General features: G+C 36.6%; 1 protein-coding gene across 6 annotated transcripts in view; it reads right to left on the reverse strand.

Moving 5' to 3' along the window:
• Shprh (SNF2 histone linker PHD RING helicase) overlaps positions 1-27367 on the reverse strand; it is a 94570-nt gene that overhangs the window by 12263 nt on the left and 54940 nt on the right. For all 6 annotated transcript variants that reach the window (XM_060380279.1, XM_060380281.1, XM_060380278.1 and 3 more), the window contains 7 exons: positions 27159-27332; positions 26845-26907; positions 25575-25800; positions 23749-23892; positions 22574-22675; positions 21112-21183; positions 18712-18900 (listed from right to left, as the gene is read on the reverse strand). In XM_060380279.1, the coding sequence (XP_060236262.1) occupies positions 18712-18900; positions 21112-21183; positions 22574-22675; positions 23749-23892; positions 25575-25800; positions 26845-26907; positions 27159-27332 (970 nt within the window). The remainder of the gene's footprint in view (positions 1-18711; positions 18901-21111; positions 21184-22573; positions 22676-23748; positions 23893-25574; positions 25801-26844; positions 26908-27158; positions 27333-27367) is intronic.

Genomic DNA, 27367 nt, shown 5'->3' on the forward strand with positions numbered 1-27367 from the left:
CCCCCCTCCAAAGAAATAAAGATATTAAGCAAAGTACAGGATAAACACAAGCCCTTTAATCTGCTGAGCTGTTTCTTACTAAAAGTTCATGAGAAAACAGAAAAAAAAAATCTTTTATAAGCAACATTCCAAATGGGGTACTATCTCTGTGTAAGGAAAGATCAGCACATTCTCCTGCTATCAAATTTTGGTAGGTCAATTGCTGGCTCTCAAATAAATCTCCAGAGGCCTCAGTTCTACACCATCTGAGTTCCACTCCAATTACTAAGAATAAAGATGTCTAGAAATCAAAAGCTGTACCTTCCCAAGAGCTACAGGAGCAAACAGAACCCAAAGGGGAGGCAAGGCGAAAAGACTCCTGGAAAAGACTGTCTGGAACCAGCATGTGTGTCTCTATGGCTCCAGCTCTGCATGTGTATGCCCTCTACAACTTTGAAAACAGAAGCAAGCATAAAATCTTCCTGTCAGAAATATGTTCATGCAGCTCTGTGCATTTTATTCCTAAAATTTTATTTTAGCCAAAGTCATAGCTTGCAACCCAAGCTCACTTTGAGCTCACAACAATTCTCCTGCTTCAGCCTCTCAATTACAGGCATGCCTAAGATAAAATATGAAACATTTCATATTTTAGACAACTTTTAGACATTTAAATTATAAATTACAATAAATGGTACTTTAATGGGAACATGCTTTCCATTTCCTTGGTTATGCAACTAGGACTGGATTCTCTGGCTCTGTGGCAACTGCTTTCACAAAACTACTGGGGACTTAACCAATGGCATGTGCACACTAGACACTTGACTTATAAGCCACATTCCTAGCCCTTTGACTTAGATTATAAGATGGAATATTGAAAATTCATTGACTCTGTGAATACATATTGATAAAAAGTCCTATATCTGCCTTTTAGTTAGTTTGGCTAAGGTTTTGTCTATCTTGTTGATTTTCTTAACAAGAGCTGTTGGTTTCCTTGATTATTTGAATTTTTCTCTTTGTTTCTAATATATTGATTTTAGCCATGAGTTTGAATATTTTCTGCTGTCCACTCCTGTTGGGAGTGTCTGCTTCTTCTTTTTTTTTCCTAGTGCTTTCAGGTGTGTTGTTAAGTTGCTTGTATGAGATGCCTCAAATTTCTTTAAGGTGTGTTGTTAAGTTGCGTGTATGAGATGCCTCAAATTTCTTTATGAAGACACTTAGTGCTATGAACTTTCCTCTTAGCACTGCTTTCATTGTGTCCCACAAATTTGGATAAGTTCTACCTTCATTTTCATTGAATTCTAGGAATTCTTTAATTTCTTTCCTTATTTCTTCCCTGACCCACCTGTCATAAAGTTGTTCAGTTTCCATGTGTATGTAGACTTTTTTGCTACTTCTCTTATTGTTGAAGTCTAGTTTTCAACCATGGTGGTCTGACATGATACAAGGGATTACTTCAATCTTGTATCTGTTGAGCCTTTCTTTGTGCCCGACTATATAATCAATTTTGGAGAAGGTTCTGTGAGGTGCTGAGAAGAAGGTATATTCTTTAGTGTGGGTGAAAAGTTCTGTACACATCTATTGGGTCCATTTGATTTAAGACCTCTGTGAAGTGTCATTTTTCTCAATTTAGCTCTGTCTCAATGATCTGTTCCTTGTCCCTTGGTGAGACTGCAGTTTTGAAATCTCCTACTATTAAATGTTGGGATCGATGAGTGATTTAAGCTTTAATAAAGTTTCTGTTACATATGTAGGAGCCCTGTATTTGGTGCACAGATGGTCAGGATTGTGATGTCCTCCTGGTGGATTTTTTCTTTGATGAGAATGAAGTATGCCTCCCCATCTCTATCCAAATTAACAAAATCAGCATGAAAAGGGGGACATAATGACACACTGAGGAAATCCAAAATCACTAGGTCCTACTTTAAAAGCCTATATGCAACAAAATTTGAAAATCTAAAGGAAATTTTCTTGATAGATTCCATTTACCAAAGCTCAATGAAGATCAGGTAAGTAAATTAAATAATCCTATATCCCCTAAGAAAATAGAAGCTGACATCAAATGTCTCCCATCCAAAAAAAAACCCCCAGATCCAGACGGTTTCAGCACAGAATTCTTCCAGACCTTTAAAGAACAGCTAATACCAATACCCTTCAAACTATTCCATACAAACAAACTAAAAACAAAAAAATAGAAGAAACATTACCAAACTCATTCTATGAGGCCACAGTCACCTTGATACCTAAACCTTACAAAGACCCAACAAAGAAAGCGAACTTCAGACCAATCTTGCTTATGAATATTGACACAAAATACTCAATAAAATACTCACAAATCGATTCAAAAAACTTATCAAATATATCATCCAGCATGACCAAGTAGGCTTCATCCCAGACATGCAGGGGTGGTTCAACACACAGAAATCCACCATATAAACAAACTGAAAGAAAAAAACAACATGATCATCTCCTTAGATGCCAAAAAAGCATTTGACAAAATCTTGGAGAGATTTTAATGTCTGGGACAGATTTTAAAACAAAAACAAAAACAAAACAAAACAAACAAAAAAACTTCAAGTCTTTTGTGAAGAAAGAAACGGAAAAAGGAATCAGAAAATGAAAAAAATCTTCCATATTCACGGATTGGTAGTGAAAATGGGCATCCTCCCAAAACCAATCTACAGATTCAATGCAATTACCATCAATAATAAAATACAAGTCTTTACAGAACTTGAAAGAACAATTCTCATTTTCACATGGAAAAAACAAAATACCCAGAATTGCTAAAACAATCTTGTACAATAACAGATCATCTGGAGGTATCTCCATCCCTGATCTCAAGCTGTACTATAGAGCCACACTAATAAAAACTGCATGGTACTGGCATATAAACAGAATGGTGGATCAATGGAATCGAATAGAAGACCCAGAAATAAACCTACACACCTACTGATGCTGGATTTTTGACAAAGAAGCCAAAACCACACAATGGAAAAAAAGGTAGCATCTTCAACAAATGGTGCTGGTCTAACTGGATAGCTACATGTAGAAAAATGCAAATCCATATTTATCACCCTGCACAAAAATAAGTCCAAGTGTATCAAAGACTTCAACATAAAACCAGACACACTAAATCTGTTAGAAGAAAAAGTGGGGAAGAACCTGGAACTCAGTGGTACAGGAGACAACTTCCTGAACAGAACACCAACAGCACAGGCTCTAAGATCAACAATTAATAAATGGGACCTCATGAAACTGAAAAGCTTCTGTAAAGCAAAGGACATGGTTGTCAGAACAAAATGACAGCCTGCAGATTGAGAAAGGATCTTTACCAACCCTATATCTAACCGAGTGCTAATATCCAGAATATATAAAGAACTCAATATGTTAAACAGCAACAAATCAAGTAATCCAATTACAAAATGGGGTACAAAGCTAAAGAAGGAATTTTCTGTAGAGGAATATAGAATGGCAGAGAAACACTTAAGGAAATGCTCAGCGTTCTTAAGTCATCAAGGCGATGACTTTTTAAGATATCACCTTACACTCATTAGAATGGCTAAGATCAAAAACTCAAATGACAACACATGCTGGAGAGGATGTGGAAAAAGGGCTACCCTCTTCCATCGCTGGTGGGAATGTAAACTTGTAAAACCATTTTGGAAGTCAATCTGGCGCTTTCTCAGACAATTAGGAATAGTGCTAGCTCAAGATCCAGCTATACCACTCCTAGGCATATATCCAAAATATGCTCAAGTATACAACAAGGACATTTGCTCAACCATGTTCCTAGAAGCTCTATTTGTAATAGCCAGTATCGTGAAAGAACCTAGATGTCCCTCAACGGCGGAATGGATACAGAAAGTGTGGTACAATTACACAATGGACTACTACTCAGCTATTAAAAACAAGGAAATCATGAAATTTGCAGGCAAATGGTGGGAATTAGAAAAGAACATCTTGAGTGAGGTAACCCACAAGCAGAAAGACATACATGGTATACAGTCACTCATAAGTGGTTATTAAACATATAATGTAGGGTAACACACTAAAATCTATATTCCTAAAGAAACTAAACAACAAGGAAGACCTAAGAGAAGATGCTCACCCCTCATTCAGAAGGGTAAATGTGATAGACAGTGGAAGCAGGAGAATACAGGGAACAGGACAGGAGCCTACCACAGACAGCCTCTGAAAGACTCTACAGATCGAGGTATCAAAGCAGAGGCTGAGACCCACAGCCAAACTTTGGGCAGAGTGCATGGAATTTTATGAAAGAAAAGGGAGACTTGGAAGGGACAGGACCTCCAAAAGGAGACACATAGCCAAAAAATATTGGGCCCTGGAGGCCCTGCAGAGACTGATAGACCAACCAAGGACTATGCATGCAGAGGACCTAAAAGTATACATGCAGAAGTAGCCCATAGATTCAGTCTCCAAGTGGGGTCTATAGTAAGAGGAACATGGACTGTCTCTGGCATGATCTCAGGGCCTGTTTTGTGATTACCTCCCCCTGGAGTGCAGCCTTGCCAGGCCACAGAGGATGACAGTGCAGACAGTTCTGATGAGAACTGATAGGCTAGGGTCAGACAGAATGGGAGGAGGATGTTACCTATCAGTGGGCTAGGGGAGGGATATAGGAAGAGAACAGGAAGGAAGGGTGGGATTGGGAGGGTACTAGGGAGGGGTCCATAGCGCAAATACAAAGCAAATAAATTGTAGTAAATATTTAAAAAATTTAAAAATTCTGAAGCACTCCTATATACAAAAGACAAACAGGCTGAGAAAGAAATTAAGAGAAATAACACCCTTCACAATAGACACAGATAACTTAAAAGTACCTTGTTGTGACTCTAACAAAGCAAGTGAAAGACCTGTATGAAAAACACTTCAAGTCTCTCAAGAAAGAAATTGAAGAAATCAGAAGATGAAAAAAATCTTCCATGCTCATGGATTGTTAGGATTAAGATAATGAAAATGGCCATGCTACCAAAAGTAATCTATAGATTCAATGCAATTCCTATCAAAATCACAACATAATTCTTTACAAATCCTGAAAAAAACAATTTTCAATTTCATATGGAAAAACAAAAACCCAGAATAGCTAAAACAACCCTGTACAATAAGAGATCTTCTTGAGTTATCTCTATCCCTGATCTCAAGCAGTAATACAGAGCAACAGTAATAAAAATTACATGGTACTGTCATAGAAACAGAAAGGAGGATCAATGGAACCGAATAAACCCACATACCTACGGATACTTGATTTTTGACAGAGAAGCCAAAACAATGGAAAAAAGATAGCATATTTAACAAATGGTGCTGTTCTAACTCGATGTCCACATGTAGAAAAATGCAAATAGACCCATATCTATCACCCTGCACAAAATTAAAGTCCAAATGGATCAAAGACCTCAACATAAAACCAGACACACTAAATCTGTTAGAAGAAAAAGTGGGGAAGAGCCTGGAACTCATTGGTACAGGAGACAACTTCCTGAACAGAACACCAACAGCACAGGCTCTAAGATCAAAAATCAATAAATGGGACCTCATGAAACGGAAATGCTTCTGTAAAGCAAAAGACACAGTGTACAGAACAAATGACAGCCTACAGACTGGGAAAAGATCTTCACTAACCCTACATATGACAGAGGGCTAATATTCAGAATATATAAAGACCTCAAGAAGTTAAACACCAAGTTTAACTTGTATTAAACCAAGTAATACAATTAAAAATGGGATACAGACCAAAGCAGAGATTCTCGACAGAGGAATATCAAATGGCGGAGAAACACATAAAGAAATGCAAAACATCCCTAGTCATCAAGGAAATGTAAATCAATAAAACCCTGAGATTTCACCTTACACCCATCAAAATGGCTAAGATCAAAAAATCAAGTGAAAACATACACTGGAGAGGATGTGGAGAAAGGGGAACCCTCCTCCATTGCTGGTGGGAATGTAAACGTGTACAACTATTTTGGAACAATCTGGTGCTTTCTCAGGACATTAGGAATAGTGCTGCCTCAAGATCCAGCTATGCCACTCCCTTGCATATATCCAAAATATGCTCAAGTATACAAGGACATTTGCTAAACCATGTTTGTAGTAGCTTTATTCGTGATAGCCAAAATCTGGAAACAACCCAGATGTCCTTCAACTCAGGAATCAATACAGAAATTATGGTACACAATAGAATACTACTCAGCAATTAAAAACAAGAAAATCATGAAATTTGCAGGCAAATGGTGGGAACTAGATAATCCAGAAGCAGAAAGACACATGTGGTATATATGCACTCATAAATGGACATTAGACATATAATATGGGATCAATATACTAAAATCTGTACACCTAAAGAAGCTAAACAATGAGGATCGTGGGGGAAGGTGCTTCACCCTTATTCAGAAGGACAAACAGGATAGACATTGGAAGCAGAAGAAGACAGGGAACAGGACAAGATGGCCTCTGAAAGACTACCCAGCAGGGTATCAAAGCAGATGCTGAGACTCATGGCCAAACTTTGGCCAGAGTGCACAGAATGTTATGGAAGAAGGGGGAGATAGAAAGCCCTGGAGGTACACAAGAAGACCAACAGAGCCAAAAAAATCTGGGCCCCGAGGGGCCTGCAGAGACTGATGAATCAATGAAGGAACATGCATGGAGAGGACCTAGAACCCCTGCTCAGATGGCAGCTCAGTCTCCAAGGGGAGTAGGGGCAGTCTCTGGAAGGAAGTCAGTTGCCTGTTCTTTGATCACCTCCTCTTGCAAAGCGGCCTTATTAGGCCACAGAGGATCCAGACATTCCTGATAGTCTAGAGTCAGAAAGCAGAGAAGGACCTCCACTATCAGTGGATTAGGAGGAAATGAGGGAGGGAAGCAGGGAATGGGAGGAGATAATGGAGTGGATCACAGCTAGGACACAAAGTGAATAAATTGTAAAAAAAACAACAATAATAAAAAACTCCTAATTCATTAAGTAAAAAGAAAATGTTGTAAATAACAAAGATTATGGAAGTAAAAAATTAGTAACATTCTCTGTGCAAGCATGTATGCACATCTCTCAGTCAAGCCCACAGATCACTGATAGAGCTAGTGTTGCTAGCCAGCTTGTTCAGGGGATCTTTATCCACCTTTCAAGGCTGGAATTCCAGGCAAGCTGCCATGCCCACACAGCATGTATGGGGGTTCTGGGGTTCTGAGCTCTGGTTCTCATTTGTGGTGTGAGCCATTTCCCCAGTACTAGATAGATACCGTATTTTCTTAATCTAGTCATGAGTATTGTGGACACTTGGGTTGATTCTATGTCTTAGTTACTATGAATTCATGCTTCAATAAATTGCAATGAAGACAACAACATTCTGCGTATAGATATTGTTTCTTTTTTCCCACTCAAGAGATGAAGACAACAGGCAAAATATTAAAATATTGAATAATAAATAAATGAACACAGATCTTTCTCTTAAGTATAACATAGAATAAACTAGATTTTTGGATAGGAAATCACACTTAAAAGAAAAACAGGAGGAGCCCATTCATGGCCTATAGCCCAGTCTGCATCCCCGGAGGCTTGCTGCCAAGTAGGACAGACAGGTGAGACCCCTACAACCCAGCTCCCTGGCTACTGGGTACTCCTGGGCAAGCTCCTATCCCATGAACACTCTACCTGCATTCTCATAGGCCTGTGGTCACTAGGGACCACCAGTGAGACTCCAATCCCACAATTCCCACCCTGCCTTGTCCTCCTGGCTAAATCAGCAGCAGTGAGCACCGCCATGTTCTCTGTGAACCCCATTTCCAGCCCACAGCTCAAATTGAATCCTTGGAGGCCTATTGCCACCCAGGACACTCTGGTGAGACTCCTACACCCGCAGCTTCCTGCCTGCTGCGTCCCCCTGGGCAAGTCCAGCAGCATAAGCTATCCCTGTCCCCTGAGGGCTCCATCTCTTAGACCACAGCCTTACCTACATTTCAAGAGGCCTCTGGCCACCAGGGAAACCAGGTAAGGGTCCTCCTTTCCCCTTTTGGAGAGATCAGATACAAGCTGCATACCTAAACACAATAAAGGCAATATACAGCAAGCCAATAGCCAACATCAAATTAAATGGAGAAACTTAAAGCAATTTCACTAAAATCAGAGACAAGACATGGTTGCCCACTCTCTCCATTATCTATTCTATATAGTACGTGAAGTTCAAGTAACAGCAATAAGACAACTAGAGGAGATCAAGGAAATACAAATCGGAAAGGAAGAAGTTGAAGTATCTCTATTCACAGATGATATGATAGGATACATAAGTGACCCCCACGATTCTACCAGAGAACTCCTACAGCTGAAAACACCTTTAAAAAAGGGCTGGATCAAAAATTAACTCAAAAACATCAGTAGCCCTTCTGTATACAAGTGATAAATGGGCTTAGAAAGAAATTAGGGAAACAACACCCTTTACAATAGCCACAACATAAAAATATCTTGGTGTAACTCTAACCAAGTAAGTGAAAGACCTGTAAAGACAAGAAATTCAAGTCTCTGAAAAAATATTGAAGACATACCAGAAGGCTGAAATATCTCCCATGCTTATGGATAAATAGAATTAACAGTAAAAATGGCCATCTTAACAAAAGTAATATAGAGATTCAATATAAGTCCAATCAAAATTCCAACACAATTATTTTCTCCCTTAATTACTTATTTTATTCACTTTACATCCTTGTAGTTCCTTCCCTTCTCCCCTCCTAATCCTACCCTCTTTCCCTCCCCTGGCCCCTTTTCCTCAGAAAAGAGAAGCTCCTTTTCCCATCCACCCCAGCTCATCAAGTTGCATCAGAACTGAACTTGTCCTGTTCCCCTGGAGGCTGTTAAGGCAGTTCCGCCAAAGTAAAGTCCAATACAATTCTTTACAGACCTTGAAACAGCAATTCTCAACTTCACATAGAAAAATAAAAAACCCAGGATAGCTAAAACACTCCTGTACAAAAACAAAACAAAAAACTTCTGGAGGTATCACCATCCCTGATTTCAAGCTGTATTACACAGTAATAGTAACAGGAAACAACTTCCTGAACAGAACACCAACAGCTCAGGCACTAAGATCAATAATAAATGGGACCTCATGAAACTGAAAAGATTCTGCAAGGCAAAGGACAATGTCAATAAGATAAAACTGCAACCTACAAAATGGGAAAAAAAAATCAGATCTGACAGAGGGCTAATATACAAAATATATAAAGAACCTCAGAAATTAAACACCAAAAACCCAAATAATCCAATTAAAAATTGGAGTACAGAGTTAAACAGAAAATTATCAACAGAGGAATCTTGAATGGTTGAGAAGCACTTAAAAAAATGTCAACGTCATTAGTCATCAGGGAAATGCAAGTCAAAACAATTCTGAGATTCCATCTCACACTCATCAGAACTAAGATCAAAAACTCAAGAGACCCATTCTCCCTTTCCCCCACATATGTCCCTCCCCTAGTCCATTGATAAGGGAGGTCCATGAGGCAGGCAGGGGTCCACAGCCTGGATAAAAAGTGAATGAACTGTAAATAACAATAATAATAAATTTTAAAAATGGGAAAAAATAAGTATACACAGACAAAAAAGTCAAGTGACAGCACGTGCTGGTGAGGATGTAGAGAAAGGGGAAGCCTCCTCCATTGTTGGGGAGAGCGCAAACTTGTACAATCACTGTGGAAATCAATCTGGTGCTATCTCAGAAAACTGGGAATAGTTCTACCTCAAAACCCAGCTATACCACTCGTGTTGTGGTATAGCTACAACATGAGTGGTATAAAAGTTGCTAAAAGTTGCTCCACCATGCCACAAGGACACTTGCTCAACTATGTTCATAACAGTTTTATTTGTAATAGCCAGAAACTTGAAACAACCTAGATGTCCCTCAACTAAAGAATAGATAAAGAAAATATGGTACATTTATACAATGGAATATTACTCATCCATTAAAAAAAAGAACATCCTGAAATTTGCAGGCAAATGGATAGAGCTAGAAAATATCATCCTAAGTGAGGTAACAAACCCAGCAAGACATGCATTATATAATTACAGGTTAAAAGTTCTAAAGAATACCAGAGAAAGCCAACATGTTCTAATTGCTAACAAACAGAAGAAAGAACATTTGTATTTAGACTACTTTCATAAATAAGTAAGCCATAATTTTAGAGATTTTATATCTATTATACCTAATAAATATTTAATGTATGTGAAATAAATGCACAGTGAACTATACAGGAAACACATCCAGTCAAGTTCTATTGCAGGAGAAATATTATTGTAAGGTGATAACCTTACAATAAAGACAAAATAAATTCATGATAAAAGCTGACTCTAAAACTGGTCATTCATATTTTTTGGCAAAATTTCTTGAAGCTATCTAACACAGAGGATGAAGAATCTTAATAAGTATTCACAAATAAGTAAATATTAAGTAAAGTTGCCTTAGGGGAAAAAAAAAAAGAAAAATTTATTTATTTCTTTTTTAACCTAGGTCCCCTATACAAATGCAGCAGTTGTACAGCTTGGTTTTCATGTGCATCCCCCAACTAGAGTGGGAGCTCTTTCTGATACAGATGTCTTCTGCTTCCCATTCCCCTAACTGGGCCGCCTTGCCTGGCCTCAGGGGAAGAGGATGTGCCTAGTTCTATAGTGACTTAGTACTCCAGGGCAGGTACCTATGGGGTGCCTCCCCCTTCCCTGAGAAGGAAAGGGAAAAATGTGGGAGGAAGCATACGAGGTGGTGGAACTGGGAGGAAAGGAATGAGGGCTGCAATCAGGATGTAAAACAAATACACAAATTTTTAAAGAAAGAGACATAAAGAAAAAAGAAAAAGAATCATGTATATTATGATATAAAGTCATAAAATAAAAATTAAACATACTGAAGAGGAAGAAGGGGGAAGGAAAATATGCCTTCATATTTTAAAAGTAAGACCCAGTGGATTCTGACGACTATTCATACTCAAGGAAAAATTTTTATGTATTGAAAGTCATACAGGCTATCCCTGGAACTAAAATCAAACTATTCACAGTAATATAGCAACGTGAGAATGGAGGTAAACACCAGTTTTTATTGTGTAGCATTTTGAAGTTACTTTTTTTTGTGTTTCATTGACTGTTTCTACTAAGCATATAACAACCATTTTTATCAACTAAATTGAGCTTTAGGGAAAGAAGTGGGAGATGTAATTGTAGGTGTTCATTTACCAGTGAGCTGCCTCTGGATCATATCACTACCCCCTGCTACAGGCCACTGAACCTACAGTACTTATTGTCCATGGCTGCCCAATCTGCACCTGCCACAGAAGATAAGCTCATCTTTGCCAGACATTCACATCTGAAACAGCATTTTATTTTTGTAGTCATTACTTGGAGTCATTTGAAAACTTATAAACACACTATGAGAATTAAAGGTCATGCAGACTACAGTTTTTGAAAACTTCTTCAAAGAAATGTAATTCCAATGATGACATACTACACAACTTAATTTCCCCTGTTCTCTAGTCAGCAATAGGAACAACTGGGATGGTACTGGATAGAAATAGATTTTTCTATAGGTTTCCTTAGAAGTTTGTAACTTGTACAGCAATGTTTAAAGGCTCCGGTGATTGCTCACCAGTAAGTCAGAAACTATTTTGTTGTTTTCTGGCTTTCATCCTGTACTTTTCCATCTGGGATAAGGCTATCTCCTTCCTGGGGCCAAGCTGTCATGCTGTTTTCATTTGCACCCCCTCTCAAAGGTAAACCCCATGTTGCTGCGACACACACACAGCACAGTGAAGTTTTGAAGCTGTCTGACTGACCTCACGATGCAGGAATACTTCGAAAGCGTATGCCAGGAAGGAGTGCTGGCTTCTTCACCCATTTACGTTTTACTTTACAAAGTGCAATGGAAACTCTCTCCAGGTTGTAGGCAATCTTATATATACATTAGGTCTCAAAATCATTATCCCGTTTTTTTTTTTTTTTAACAATTTGCAGAATTATTTCAGACATAAGTTACTATCTGTAAAAAAAAGTTAAAAATCATATTTGGATCAAAGAGATATTTGATAACATCCATCTAGATACTTACTGAGTGCCTATTGCATGCCAGGTGTCATGCCAGATGCTTAGGATATAGTAGAGAATTATATGTCTCAACTCATGAACTTCCCTTTACATTCTAATGCTGTTAATGGTCCAAAAAGGACTATGTTTTTCAAAGAGATAATTCAATAAAGCTAATTTATAACTTATGTCTTCAAAGTCTCTATTGTGTGTTCAATTTATTTTATGGCATGGTTGACTGACTTCAGAACCTCAACTGTTAACTGGGCCATTGAATAGAAACTTTTCTCTTTTGACAATTAGAATTATATCTACATATGTTCCTTTTTAATAAAAACACTGATGTACACTGATGTATAACATTTGATAGCTCATATAGGGATATCTAGATGTGTACATTTAAATACAATTATATGCAGATTTTATTACCAAGTTATTGTACACTTATTTTAAACTCACTCACAGTTTTATATTTTTTTCTCTATCCAGATGTTTAATTACATGTAGGAAAGTATGAACAAGCCATACCAAAAAAAAAAAAGAAGAAGAAAACGTGGGGAGGCAATGAGGGGAGGAGAAACCACTTAGGATGTTATACCCGAAATTCTACACACCTTATTGCTGTACTGATTGTTGGAATTAGAATATAAATGCAGCATTTTCTATATAAAGGTGCAGAAGATATTTCTAAGGTTAATAGACGTACTCTGATAAATCTGATGATTCTGGATTACATCCTTTCTGCAGGGATTCCATACTCCTTGAGACGGGGCCAGAAAGACTATTCCTAAAGGCACATGGTCAGATCATGAGCTACTCACAATGAAAGATGAACTAATAGTGCACGTGTAGCTGGGAAGGTGCTGTTTGGCTGTGGCTGAATCCATGTATAATAGTTTGTACTGAATAAAAACTTAGGAACTAAGAAACTTGTTTAGTATTGGGGCTGGCTTTACACCAGCAAAAGTACTTTGTATGAAACCTCGCCAAACACAGGACACAGGGAAAAAGGCACATGCTGCTGCTATGTCCTGCCAGGAGGCACCTAAAATTCCCTGCAGTTGTCAGAACTTGCAAGGGGAATTTTGTTTACTTTGTGAAATGCTTAGTAAGTTCCAAGGACACTTAGAAATACTGTCACAGTGTTGCTACAGATGATACAGTTTTTATTTAAGTACATACACCAAAGGAAACTGATGACTCAGTATCTTATTTCTATGCTTAATCCACAGGACACATTATAATGTGAAGTCTCCAATTTCCAAAAAATCATTAGAATTAAAAAGCCAAAGACTATTTATTAGTATTCATTCTCTGAACATATGATCTCAAGTTATACGATTAAGCACTATGTATACTGTCATAATGACTGCTATGTACAAATGTCTTGTAATGATGGCGGAAATGGGAGGAGATAAGGGAGAGAGGGTGGGATTGGGAAGGTATGGGGGAGGGGGTTACAGTCGGGATACAAAGTGAATAAACTGTAATATAAAAAATAAAAATTTAAGTAAAAAAAGAATAAAGCTGCTATGAACATAAAAAAAAGTCTTGTAATCTTGAAATTAAAAAAAAACCTTAAGGTTATAGAAACTTACTTATACTGTTTATTAAGTAACAAAATTTGACAATAATGTAAAAGACAAGAACCTTCAAGTTTAGAAGTGATATGAACCAAGGCAGAAGAGCAAGGCAAACTCTGAAAACATACTGACTGAGCAGATTCTTGAAAGAGCAAGTGACAGAGTATAAATATGATAGTCAAAAGAGGTGACAGGTAACAAAAAGCAGAAGTGGCAGACACAAATGGTGAGAGAAACAAAGACAAATGTGGTAAGAATTAAAGTGAGAAAGTGGAGATGAGACTGATTTATGTAACATGTAAAATATTTAGTCATGTTTAATAAACAAAAAAAATAAAAGAAATTAAGCATATCTGTGTCAATGGTAGGAGGAAACTATCTTTACTAAAGTCTGTAATCTTTTAGTTCTCTAAATAAGACAGTTTAATTCATGTGTTCAACCAATGTCCATGAAAGAAAAGCAGCAGAAAGAGTACTTAGTATTTCAGCACTGACATGCCTCTGTCCTGGGTGTAGGAAAGTTGCCATTCATGAACAGGTGTTTGGGTCTGATGGGCGCAATGACTCAGTGCCACAGCTGTGCAACTTACTGGCAGCTAGACCAACTTCTTCCTAAATCTCCCTGTAAAAGCATGGCAGCAGTTCTACCTCATGCTGGTTCCTGGTGCTGTGATTAATGTTTTCTCTGTGTATTACAGTGAGCTGCCTCCTCTTACCCAACAATCCCACTTGTGGCTGTTGGCATACTTGCAGCTGAAAAAAGGAGAAAGCAACATCTTTAGAAGAGGGAGAGAAATACAGGAATGTGGACAAAGTAGGAGGGTACTGGGAAGGACAATAGTTCTAGGAATAGCAAGTAGAACAGTGACCACCAAAGCCTCACGTCTGGCCACTGAATTGATCCAATAACCTACTTTACTTTGCAACTTCTTGACACATGCTTTAAAAACACATTTATCCAAGGAATTCAGAGACAGAGTAGATGATTCTTAGGTCACAATCCTCTCTTCACTTGTCCATCCAATTCACAACCGTGTATTCCCATTTACTTCCTTACACTTCCTTACACCACTACCATCATCATTGCACACATATGGAGGTATATATATATATTTTTTAACCTGTGGAAACATTGTTCTTTTTCACTATTATTAGAGCCTACCTGTCCTAACATAAGAATTCCTTGGGAGTCCTTTTAAATAGAAAATGCTTATTTTCCTTAGAGTTCTGCATTTGAGCATTAGCATTACTTTCTTTGGTTTCTAACAAATAAATTTGCATTCTTGCAATCCTCAGGATGCTCAGTTCCTCTTTAACCCTGTTCTTTGCTATCATTTACTAAAGACCATGTTTCATTTGTTAAACACTGGGGTACCTAACTTAGAATTGTTATAAAACCTCAGATCTAGATATTGTATGCTATATATATAGACATTCAAGTCTCACCTCTTCTATATTATTTTCCCTTACTTCACTTACACTATCCCATTTCAGATAAAGACACATATACCCTTACAGTTTGTCTGTTCAATAGCCCAAGTGTAACTATTAGTATTTAATGAAATTTTTACTTTTTATAAAATACTCTACCTTTTCAAGAATCTAATATTACATCTTAGCTTTCTTTCCTGTATCTTTAGGTTAACCTTTTATTTTTGTGAGTGTACACATCCACACATGCATGCCACAGTGCACATGTGATGAAAGAACAACATGAGGAATCTAGTCTCTCCTTCCACCATGTGGGTTTCAAGATAGAACCTAGGTTGTCAGGCTTTGCAGCAAGTGCCTTTATCTGCTGAGATAGCTCTTTGACTTATCTCTTTAAACATGCTTGAGAATCTCTTATCTCAAAGACAATTAAACAACAGAGAATTGACTTTCTACCCTTGTCTCTGGTTACAAGTCTTGGTCTTATCAACATTTGGTCATTTTCACTCTTCATTTCCTGTACATGTCCGGATTTCCTATTGTTTTTTCTTTCATATTAACTGCACTGAGGGAGCCCCTCCTCAGTCATCTCCAGCAGCCACAGGCACTCATATCACATGAGTTCACATCAATTCTCAACATCACTTGACATACCCAGGAAGTACTCCTCCATTGAACGACTGGCTGGCTGGCCTCAGCTGACAGTGTGCTCTCCCAAACTGCCATGTCTTTAGTTCCTTCTTAGGCTCCTTTTCCAGGCCCTTTAGTCACATTTAAAAGTTATAGATATAGGGCTTGATGATGCTAACCTCTGTATTTCTTCCTTGGTTTGTCTTATTCAGCCTATCACTTTCAAGATCATTCATACTACTGACTAAATCTCATACCTCTAGCTCCACAAGAAATATTTAAATGTACATCCTTTCAAACTTCCAAACTTCTCCTCTGTAGCAGCAATGATAATCACTTAATTTTGCACATCAGAATCTTAGGGGATCTCACATTCTATACCTGGAACACTGGTGCATTAGTGTCTCTGGAATATACCCACTCCATTGCCACCAACCTAAAGTTTCTAGACAATTTCTGTGGCTTCCTCAACTCATTTAAATTTGTTCCAATTTTACTCTTTTCTATACCTAAGAACTGATTTTCTAGACTGTAGCAGGGAAGATCTTGAAAAAATTTAAAGCCTGTGTAAGCCTGCCCTTTCATTTTATTCTCATTTTTGCCTACTGCTTTGCAGCCACTCACTTCTGTCTAAAGCACTTCTGTCTTGGTGCTTTCATATCCTATGAGGTGTTTTTTTTTTTTGTTTGTTTGTTTGTTTTGTTTTGTTTTGTTTTTTTTCCTGTCTGGGAACATCCTTTCCACAAGATCAGTTCCATCCTCTTCCCATGTTGGCCAATGCACTCATCATTTAGATCCTGTCTGCTTAACAATCATTCCCATAGAAAAGCTCATGTTTGCTTTTATTTTGCAGTATTTATAGAACTATAAAAATAGCATCATTGTTTAATGTCTGTACCTTTTGCCATAACTCAAATGCCTTCTCAACACTCTCACTACAAACCATAAAAATCCATGAGAACAGAACACTACCTGAGGCATACAGTATGTCTAGTAAGTATATATGGAAAGAATGAATGGATATTCATTCTAACACTGGGAACTGGAGACACAAGAAAGCAGTAAGATTGACACTTTAAAGTTTACTTAAATATCAAAGGGGGAAAAGCAATCATCAATCCTTTAATTGAACTGTAGGTTTCCCAGGAAGGAGAACATTCTAATAAACATGTAATCTGTCAGTAATTTCACTTCAGAAAACACATTCCTAAAATATAAGAGTGTCAAGAACACAGAAGAAGAATGGAGAGATGGCTCAGAGGTTAAGAGCACTGGCTGCTCTTTCAGAGGTCCTAAGTTCAATTTCCAGTAACCACATGGTGCTCACAATCATCTATAATGAGATCTGGTAAACACACACACACACACACACACACACACACACACACACACAAAACTCAGAAGAAGGAATTAATTAGAAAGGGTCCACTTTCTGTTCAGCATTAGCACTATTATTGTCTACTCTGTACAGCTAACCCCAATGCATATTAGATTTACATACCAATTTGCCTTTTGACCAAGTTTGATTAGAAAAAAAAATTAAAAGTACATGTAAGAAAAATGAGGAACAAAAACACCTAGTAAGGTCCTTTTAATAAATGAACATACTTGGGGCAGAAAGTCTAGTGGATCCTATTTGTACCTTGAATTAGTAATTTTTGATTCTGAATAAAACAGAAGAAATATAGACTCAAGTTTAGCTATATTCTGAAACGTCAGTCCAGAGTATTTTAAAGCATACTATATCATCCCTGTGACAGTAAACTAATGCCCCCATCTACTTTTTTGTTTTGTTTTGTTTTATTTTGGACTATATAAGAAGAAAGCTTAAAACAAAACAAAACCAAAACACTTTAACAAAAACAACAAATATTTGAGTTAAAAACAAAACAAAACAAAACTTTTTTCAATGCTAAAGAGTGGCCCCAGGGTCTTGGGCATGCTATGTATTCCAGTATTCCCGCATTGAAATATACTCCCAGCCTGAAACTGACTTGGTGAAGAGAAATAGCATAAATGACAGAGAAGTGCAGTTCTTTAACTCTTAGTGGGCGTGACTACAACTAATCATGGTAGTTAGTGCTGAGCTCTCTGCACAAGGAAGGGATAAAACTGAAGCCTCCAGGCAGTGTATACTGTAGGGGAATTTTAATTTAGAACATGGCTGCTCTGGTAAGAGATTATATCCAAAGACCTTCTAGGTCTGTGTGATGAGGCTGGAATACAAACATGCCTTTAGTCTAGGAGACAGAGGCAGGCAGATCTCTGAGTTCAAGGCCAGCTTGATATAGAGTTTCAGGTAAAGAAAAGTTTCAAGTAAAGAAAAGCTTAGGTCCAGGCATGGTGGTACAGGCCTTTAATCTCAAACAATAAAGGTAAAGTTAATTTGTAGAAGGAAGCAACAATGTTTGAAAGTGATGTCTAATTGGGTGGGCAGAAAAAGTGATGATCAGAGACTGATTTGACAGAAAAGGATATGCCCTACTCTCTCGGGAATAGAGAGGAAAGGAAAGCTACTTAAGGGAGCAACATAGATAATGAGTGAGGAGGCAGTTTTACTGGGAGTTTTAATGAGGTTAAATGAGACAACAAACTAGGCACAGGTGAAGACAGAACTAGCCAGAGAGTTACAAGGAGCCAGTGAAGATTAGAAACAACTGCTGGAATTAGTTTGAGGCCAAGCAGAGCAATTCAGGGGCCAAGAGAGAAGCAAGGTGGACAAGTCTGAGCCAGAACAACTGAGTGAACCAGTTCACCCAAAGCTCAGCAAGAACAAGAAAGGGTGAAGCTTATTAACTGTAAGTCTCAGAGGCTGAAAACTTCTAAGCCTTGGTTAGATTGTACAGAAGCTAGAAGCATGCAGGGTTAGGCCTAGCTTAGCAGATGTTATACCTTTGAGACAACAACTGAAACAGGCGAATAAAAGTTACTTTTACAATATAAAGTGCTTTCTTTAATGCTTTACTTGAGATACTAATCGCTGTGGAATCGTTTTGACTGTGTGTTCCTGACCTACTATACCTTTACAGGGATGTCATCATCTTGGTTTGCTTTCTCTGAGGTAAAGACATAGGAGACTTCTTTGTGTGATGTAGTCTGACGGCAGATAGCACACTTGATGGAGCTTCGATGAGACCCCACACTGTACTGTTCAATTATAATAGAAGTGCATTCATTACAGAAGCAGTGTCCGCAGGTCAGTACTGCCCACTGAGAAGAAAATACACAGGACCAGCCTTGGTGAGAATAGGTCAATGAGACCTTCCTATCCATAAACACATAAACAGGGAGATGACTTACAACTGCAATCCCTAAGCATTTCATGGCAAAATATGTTTTCAAATTATTTTACTCTAAGAGAAATACATTTTCATAATTTTAGCTTTGTTTATCTTAATAGTCATCATTTTATAAGAAGCTAGTGTTCTCACTTCAGATTTCGAAAAAAAACATTACAATTTATTCCTTTAGCACTCTAATAACAGATAATGAAGAACTGGAAACATCAATTTTGAGAAAATACACTCACTGCTACTTAATTCATTAAATATATTGAGTTTCAGTGCTAACACATTCACACAGAAGATGAGACAAGTTGATTATTTCAGATTTGTTGTGAATGATTTCAGATTTGTTGTGAATGACACAGGAAATTTTCCTGTGGACCTTTTGTCTTAGTTTGCAGCTCTGTGGCAATGGGTTCCTAGGCTCTCAACTGTGATGTTTTTTTCCAGGATTTGGACATGTCTGTATATGTACTGATAGGGCCAGACAGAACCTTGAAAGTGGTCCAGGAATATCATTGGAAAACAATTTAGACTAGGGGTAGAACGAACTGGAGTACATAGTGCAGTTTTAAAGTAGTTCCTGAAAAAGAAGTTAATTTTATTTCAGTTGGGAACACTTTCCTTACTGCTTCCTAGGTTCATCTATGCTTTCAGGGCTTAAACCAGAATCTTCAGACCTATTTCACACAAGTTTGCTTTGCCTAGCAGTACTATTGAGTACCCTGTAGACCTCAAGTGACACTGAAAATATTGGATACTTTATATGACATACAGGACTTTGGTGACTCACAGAAATTAAACTCATAAAGTGCAGAGCAAGACAGGTCCATAACAGGAAAAAATAATGACTAATTCACATAGGAATAACAGGGCATTCACTGAATTGTTGCTGAGAACAAATGGCAGTAACTCCAACAGTATCAGCAGGGATATACTGTCCCTCCACCATGGAAATTTGCAAAAACAGTTTCATCACTATTTTTGTAATCCAATTTGAGGTTCAGAAAATCTTGATAATACTAGAGTTGAGTAAAATAATGCATATTAAGAAAACTTCAAAACTCTAATAAGACAAAATAAACCTTCAGAGACAACTACATGAGTCTCACTAAAGCTAAGATTTAAAAAGACAGTACTCTGACTCGATCCAACTCTACTTTTCTGCTTCTTTGGGGGCTAAAACTTGAACCCAGGGCCAACTACATGCTAGACACACCACATCCACTACCACTAAACAACCGGATCCCTGAAGAATAGTGTTGTTTTTATTTAAAAACAGACATTATTATAACACACTATTATATATACTTTTATTCTTCTGCTCAATATTTCATGTAACTGTCCTTTTAAGATTTAGTGTCTTTTGAGAATTTCTCTGTAAATGTTGGATTAAAAAACTCTTTATTCCCAATTACTGCTAATCGGAACACAGAAATGATATATTTAACTTTGCACTTAATCCCATAGAGGAAAAAACCCACTGTTTAAGAGTAGGCCTGTCTTTCAAAGACTGAAAAGTAATTCAAATTCTGCTATTGTTTATGCTCATTTACCACACAAAGCACAAATAAACCAATAGGACAGAAATACAATCATGTCCATAGGCATTTTCACACTAACAATAATTACTGATTATTTCCTGAATCTCAAAGAAAAGAAAAGAAAAGACATTTAAATCTGCTAGGAGCTATCTGTACTTTAAAGCTGGGATCTGAGGCTTTCCTATTGTTAAGAGCTACATCATTGCCCTTTGTACTACCCTTTCCACTCAACTTGTGTTTTATTACATTTTATTGACTATCAGATATGTTAACGGGGCAAAATTAAGTTACTTGAAAACAATGTATTGTCTAGAAATATATTTACAACTATGCATCTTTAACAAAAAAGATAACATTGTTCTAGGGTTAAGGTTTTTGTTAGGAAAAAGATGGTTCAAGTATTTGTAACCTTAAGCATGGCACTAAGCCCTGGCCCTGCCCCTAAGGTAAGCAATAAATACTCTGTCACAGTTAGGAGAAAGTGCATGTGTTTGTGCTCATACATGAGACACAGAGTAAGATTGACTAGATGTAGAAGCCTTACACATAGTAAGGTGTTCTATGAACTCATGTGATGCTCATTAGAATTTTACCTGCTTTCCCAGCTGTCGAGCACAGATCGGACAAGGTTCTGGATTAATACCTCCTGATGTTTTATCTTGAGACTATAGGAAAAAAGAAGAATCCCAAAACATGTTAGCTATGTTTTTACATTTAGGACTTGATACATGCTTTGCAATTCATTTATACAAGTATATCCTGGTAATTTCAATGTGAATTATCTAACTAGTGAGACAACTTAGTATTTTATGTATTATGTAATACTATCATTTCTAGCATTTATTCAGGATACAATTAAAGAAAGGAAACCATTTTTTACCAAAGCTTACAGTAGTATGCTACTATACTTGTGATTATAAAAATAAAAAAGCAATAAAGTAAAATACAAATAGCTAAATTTTTGAAACTTTATTCTTAGACTATGTTTATTGTAAAAAAAATATGAATTAATAACTGGTGTGGTGACAGACAACTGTAATCCTAGCAGTTTGGAGATAGCAGCAAGTGAGTCAGGAGTTCAAGGTTATCCTGAGGGAGCTCTGACTACATGAGACTATTTCTTTCTCTCTCTTCTGCTGGAAAAAAATTACTTAAAAACACTTAATTTAGAGCTCTGAGATAAGAAGCTTCTTAAATATCACAGCACAAGGATGCATTTATCATGCATGTGCAGCACAAGGACAGACACGAGAAGAGGCTATCACTTAGCAGAATTCTGTATTAGTGTTGTTGCTTCTCTGCATCTCTTGCTGCATCTCATTAGGCAAATAGCTGGAAAGCAGATATATAATTAATTTGAGACCTCTGTGCCTTGAAATTCTATCAAACTGAAATAGATTTTTAAATACCTCCTTAAATTTCTCATAAAATTGTAAAGAGTTATAGAAAATCAGCAAGACAGGCATTTAAACTAAGTACCACATAATGGGAAACTGAATAGACATTCACTAAAAATTTTCTTTCTGATTTCACTAACCAAATACTCAAACATTAAAAAAAAAAAAAACCTGTAACTTGTTAGTAATAAAAAACAAAACTTTGAACTGTACTTAAACTCAGTACCTGTAAAGATTTAAAAATTAGTTTATATAGTCATTTTAAAAAGTTGAGGAAATTATTTCATTTTAATACAGATCACATAAAACAAATCCTACAACACAGTGACTTAAAATAATTAATCACATATTTTTCATAGTTTTGCAGGTCACTTGGGTACTTTTTTGGATGGGCTGGCCTGACTGGGATTGGATGCTCCTGGAGACACAAAGGTTCATGATCCTGGCAGTTGGTAGGGTAGCTAGTCAGGAAGGGGCAGAGGCTGAAGTGAGGGTTTAGCAGAGGACCTGTATAGTTACTGTAGACAAAACTAGTCTTGACTTATCTAACAGAAACAAAATGCCTGGGCTACTCATTACAGGACTGATATTTTAAGTGGAAAGTAGGAGTGGTTCTTGAAATATAGTATCGTAAAAATAACATTTTTAAAAACTATACCTTCTCCAAATTTGTTAGGTAAAGAAGCTGTCCAAGTTTTTTCTGAAGCTGTGATGTAGCAACGGCTTTATCATTCACCAGTTTTATACGATTCTGTTCTACCTAGAAACAAACAAACCCTTATTCTCTCTCTAAAAGGCGGTTCAACTATATTAAACATGCATAAATCTTCTAAATAATGCAAATTCACACCCTGCCCTATAAAAAATTTACACATTAAAAATCAATTTTACAAAATACTGAAAACATTTTCAAAAAGACTTCTTTTATTTTAACGAAAGACAAAATCCATGAAGTTCCTAAAAAACAAAACAAAACAAAACAAAAAAGAACCTCATGATATAAAGGAAATTAATTTGAATTCTATTTCTGTGCCACTTCTCAATAATGCATGGGATGAAGACAATGATATGATACACTGCTTGGTGGGAGTGGCTTATGAAATCTAGGAAGACTATTTCTGGCTTTTCTTCCCCTTCTGCAATACATCAGACAGAACATAAAATTAAATGAGAAGGAATTTCCTTCTTATTTCTTATGTTTGTAGTGCTGTACATTTAGCCTAAAACATACATTTGAAGAACATCACAGCCAATTCATACTTAAGTAAGACAGCATATAACATAAAAATTATCTAAAACTTTTTCTAAATCATAGTCTAAATGCTTCAGAAAAAGTAACCAAGTTTAAGAGATTAAACACCCCATAAAGAATAAAAATAAATTTTACAGGAAATAAATAGTTTTGCTATGGAATAAGAAAAAAATGGGTGGAACTTGACACAAATGAAAATTATTAAGGCATAACATTGTAAATATCTACTATTAGCAAGAAGGAAAAAAACCCTGCAAAATCGAAGCTTTTGGTTACTTTTGAGAAATATGTTTTTCAAATTTTGATAAAACAGGCTATAAAATTCTTCTAAAAGTGGCCAAGACTGTCTATTGGACTTGATGCATAGAAAATATTTAAGAACAGATGAATGTACCCAAACAGTGGACAACTAAGCATGTATCACACATGAATGAAACTGCTCACTTTGACCTATAAAATCAGTTTCATATGACTACCATTATGGGAGTAACTATTTTTAGAAGACATTACTGATCTGACTTTACGTCTTCTATGCATCTTGGGTTTTTGCTGTCGCTTTTCTGTGACCAATTCTCAACTACCTCATGAGGTTCAATGATGTGATGGACAGGTGGGTTTGGCTTTGGCTCCTTAGGATGGCGTACTCTTAGTCGCTCTGTAGCCATTGCAAGTTCATCAACAGCAGACACGCGATCTCTCAGAGTCATCCAGTATTCATGAAGTAACTGAAGAAGAAAGATAAAGACAATGGCAAGAACAGAATTAAAAGTGTCCAAAATCATTAAGATGTGCTTTGAGCAAAAGGCTTCAAGGAGGCCTACATGTTTTCATTTAAGCATTCAAGGAAAAGCAATTCCTTGGGCTAACTGAAGATGAGGACATCTGGGAAAATAACCCTCTACAGTTCTGCTACAGTTCTCAAGAAGAGAATACCTCAAGATTTCATGCAAGACAAAGATCTGCATAAACCAATACTAGATTTATGTGATCACCACTTTGTTTCTGTCTTAAATTATTTTTATATTATATTTACATAATCAAGATAATCTGTAAATATGGTATTGAGATTTCTGAAATAACTGAGCATATACAATCTGATTCAAGAGAGCTATTCAGATAAATTCCTTACAAAGCATTAATACTAACATTTTTTCCTATTCTTCCTCTTTCAGAGTCAAGAAGGCAATTATTATTAATTCCACTTTTCAGTGGAAAAAATATTATAAGTGCTTACACAACTTTTCCAAAATTTTTAGAAATTTTATCAATCACTATATTTTGATAAGCTTTCTTCACTAACATATTCTGAAGTAGATACTAATTGATGGATCCAGCAGTAGCTCATCCATTTTTCATTTATTGTGCAAAGGTATAAAGGACAAATGCATGAAGATGAAGAGAGCCATGAGAGGCACTCACCTAACTACAGAGCACATGGCAAGAGTAGGCTACAGAAAACAACGCAGGAATCAATGTACAGAACACTGTTTTCTCCACAATACACTGTAATGAACTGTGTTCATGTGTTTTACATTTATTGTAAATGATAAACCAAATGATAATTTCAACTTTATAAAAGTACCATTCCCTAATTTATCAAATGTATGAACTGTCATTTTAGACAATAAATCTTCTCTTCAATTAAATTCTTTTGTTTTGCATTAAAATTTTTTAAATGACATATGGAAATGTGATATAATTTAAAAGTACTTTGTTTCCCCTTACACATCTCACATGCAAAGATCAAAAGGCAACAAATTTAATATGAAAAATTATTTAATAAAAAATCCTAGAAGCACATTTCATATATAGTTAGAATGCAATGAAATCACTAAAGTAAAAGCCAACTAATGCTTATTGCAAGTTTCCAGATTTCCAACCTGAAAAATATTTACTATGGTTCCCAACATTGAAAACTGATACTGATATTTGGTTGTTATTCCCAAGGAAAATCAAAATAAAGTCATATGTTACTTTCAAAAAAACAGCCATTAAGATATAGCTTAGAATAAAACACATAATTAAATGTTTACACATTAATTGCTAGAGTCATTTTAATAATAATTTTTGTTTACTAATTTAATAAAGAGAATTTGCCAAGTATTATTACCCTTTATTATAATAACTGCATTTTGCCGGGCGGTGGTGTGCATTTGAGAAGCAGAGGCAGGCGGATCTCTGTGAGTTCGAGGCCACCATAGTCTACAGAGTTCCAGGAAAGCCAAGTCTACACAGAGAAACCCTGTCTCAAAAACCAAAAAACCAAACCAAAACAAAAAAACTAAAAAACAACAACAACAAAACCAACTGCATTTTAGGGAACAAAATCATGACATACTGTCTCCAAAGCAGATTTAAACATTAATGTAAAAGGGTTTCTAACTGCAGAAGTTTAAAAATAGTGTACCTTATATTCCTTCTTCCATGCCTCAAAGAGATCCATTGAAACACTTCCTTCATCTATATATTCAACATCGAACCTATGTGATCTTGCAAATGACAATACTGCTTTCATAGATCTCTCTGTCTCACTTATTGCCCTCAGGCCTCTGGTAGTGGTAGGTACTCTATCATCCACAAGTCCTTCTTCATCTTCTATCATTTCTTCAAAGATTGCAGTCTGGCCTTTGACTCTGAAAAGACATCAGAACTAAGCAATTCTAACTGCTGCCAATGTGTAACAAGCATTGCAAATAAAAGATGCCAGCAGGACAAACAGAAGGCAGGTTCAGTAACTCTATGGCAATTTTCATGTCAATAAAAATGCTTGTAGGTCTTTGAAAATATAACAGCAATTCTGAAAATTGTCTTGTGCTTAATTTTTTGTTTCGTTTTATACTTTTGAGATAGGGTCTCATATAGTTCAGACTAGCCTCATACTCACTACATAGCAGAGGTTGGCCTTTAACTCCTGATCATCCTTCTTCCAACTTTCAAAGGTTAAGATTGTCTCGTATTTCATGAGCACAATCCAGGAGAGCAAAGCAGAAACACAAAAGCCAGGCAGCCAACCAACCAACCAATCAAAACAAACAAACAAACAAACAAACAAAAAACCAACCAACCAAAAACCCTCAAAATCTCATTCTATAAATCACATTCTAAGAATTCTGAGCCACCACCATTACCAGGCATTAAAAAACAAAGAAAAAAAGACAAAGTGGTAAGAAAGCAAAGGCCACAACCTTGGCTACAGCCTGAAGTATAGCAATTCCAACATAAAGATGAGGTGTTTGATGAAAAAAATAGTAAGTGCTACTATTTTTTTTTAATTAGCTACTTATTCCACACTAGCACTTTGCTATATACAGTTCTATGTAATTTCTTATTTAATACTGAATTATAGGTTAGGTTATTACCTTCATTTCATGAGGGTCAGAGAGGTAATTTGCTCTTGTCAGTCGACAAGAGATTTGAATTCAAACCTATCATATTACTGAGTCTGGGATCTTACTACTACTCTCAATTGTTCCTCCATTACAATAATTATAGACTGTCTGTAACTGAACATGAACACTTAGGGGTAATGGGCATGCTAAATGCCAAAAGGCTATTAAACTGATTTAATATGGGGAAAAATATAATAAAAGTCATAATGGAAAGTACAGTCACATAGTCGAACATTCACTCCTTTGAAATGGTTCTTTTTTTCTCATGGGTAATATCAGTGAACTTACGTGTTAGAATATAGCTTTGATTCATACTCTGTAAACAGTTCATCAGCTTTACAAAAGACGCAGCTGAAAAAGAGAACCAGAGAAATATGACCAGCAATAAGATAACTTCTTAAAAAAAAAAAAAAGCTCAACATTTTTTTTAACAGAGCACTTTAAAAAAAAATGACATAGTTTTCAAACACATGAGCTTTGATTTTTAAAAATACATCTTTATATCTGTCTGAATTAATAGAAAATGGTTCAATTTATGAACAATTATTTTTTATCTGAGATCGGAAGTCACTGTACCCTGCATAAATTCACTGGTTACCCACCAGTTGAGAGGGAGTCTAACTGGCCGCAAGTGGCAGACTGTTGCAGATTCAATCACATCACGGGATGGAGGTCTCTCTAGCTTCTTCACAGCCTCCCTCACTAGCTTCTGGAATTTAAGGAGCTCTTCCATTTGCGTTGTGAGTAAGAATTGAAGACCTCTGCAGTCATGGAACCTTATTCCCATCAGCAGCACAGTACATAGCATAAA

Source organism: Meriones unguiculatus, chromosome 3 (assembly GCF_030254825.1).
Source record: "Meriones unguiculatus strain TT.TT164.6M chromosome 3, Bangor_MerUng_6.1, whole genome shotgun sequence".
Lineage (NCBI taxonomy): Eukaryota > Metazoa > Chordata > Mammalia > Rodentia > Muridae > Meriones > Meriones unguiculatus.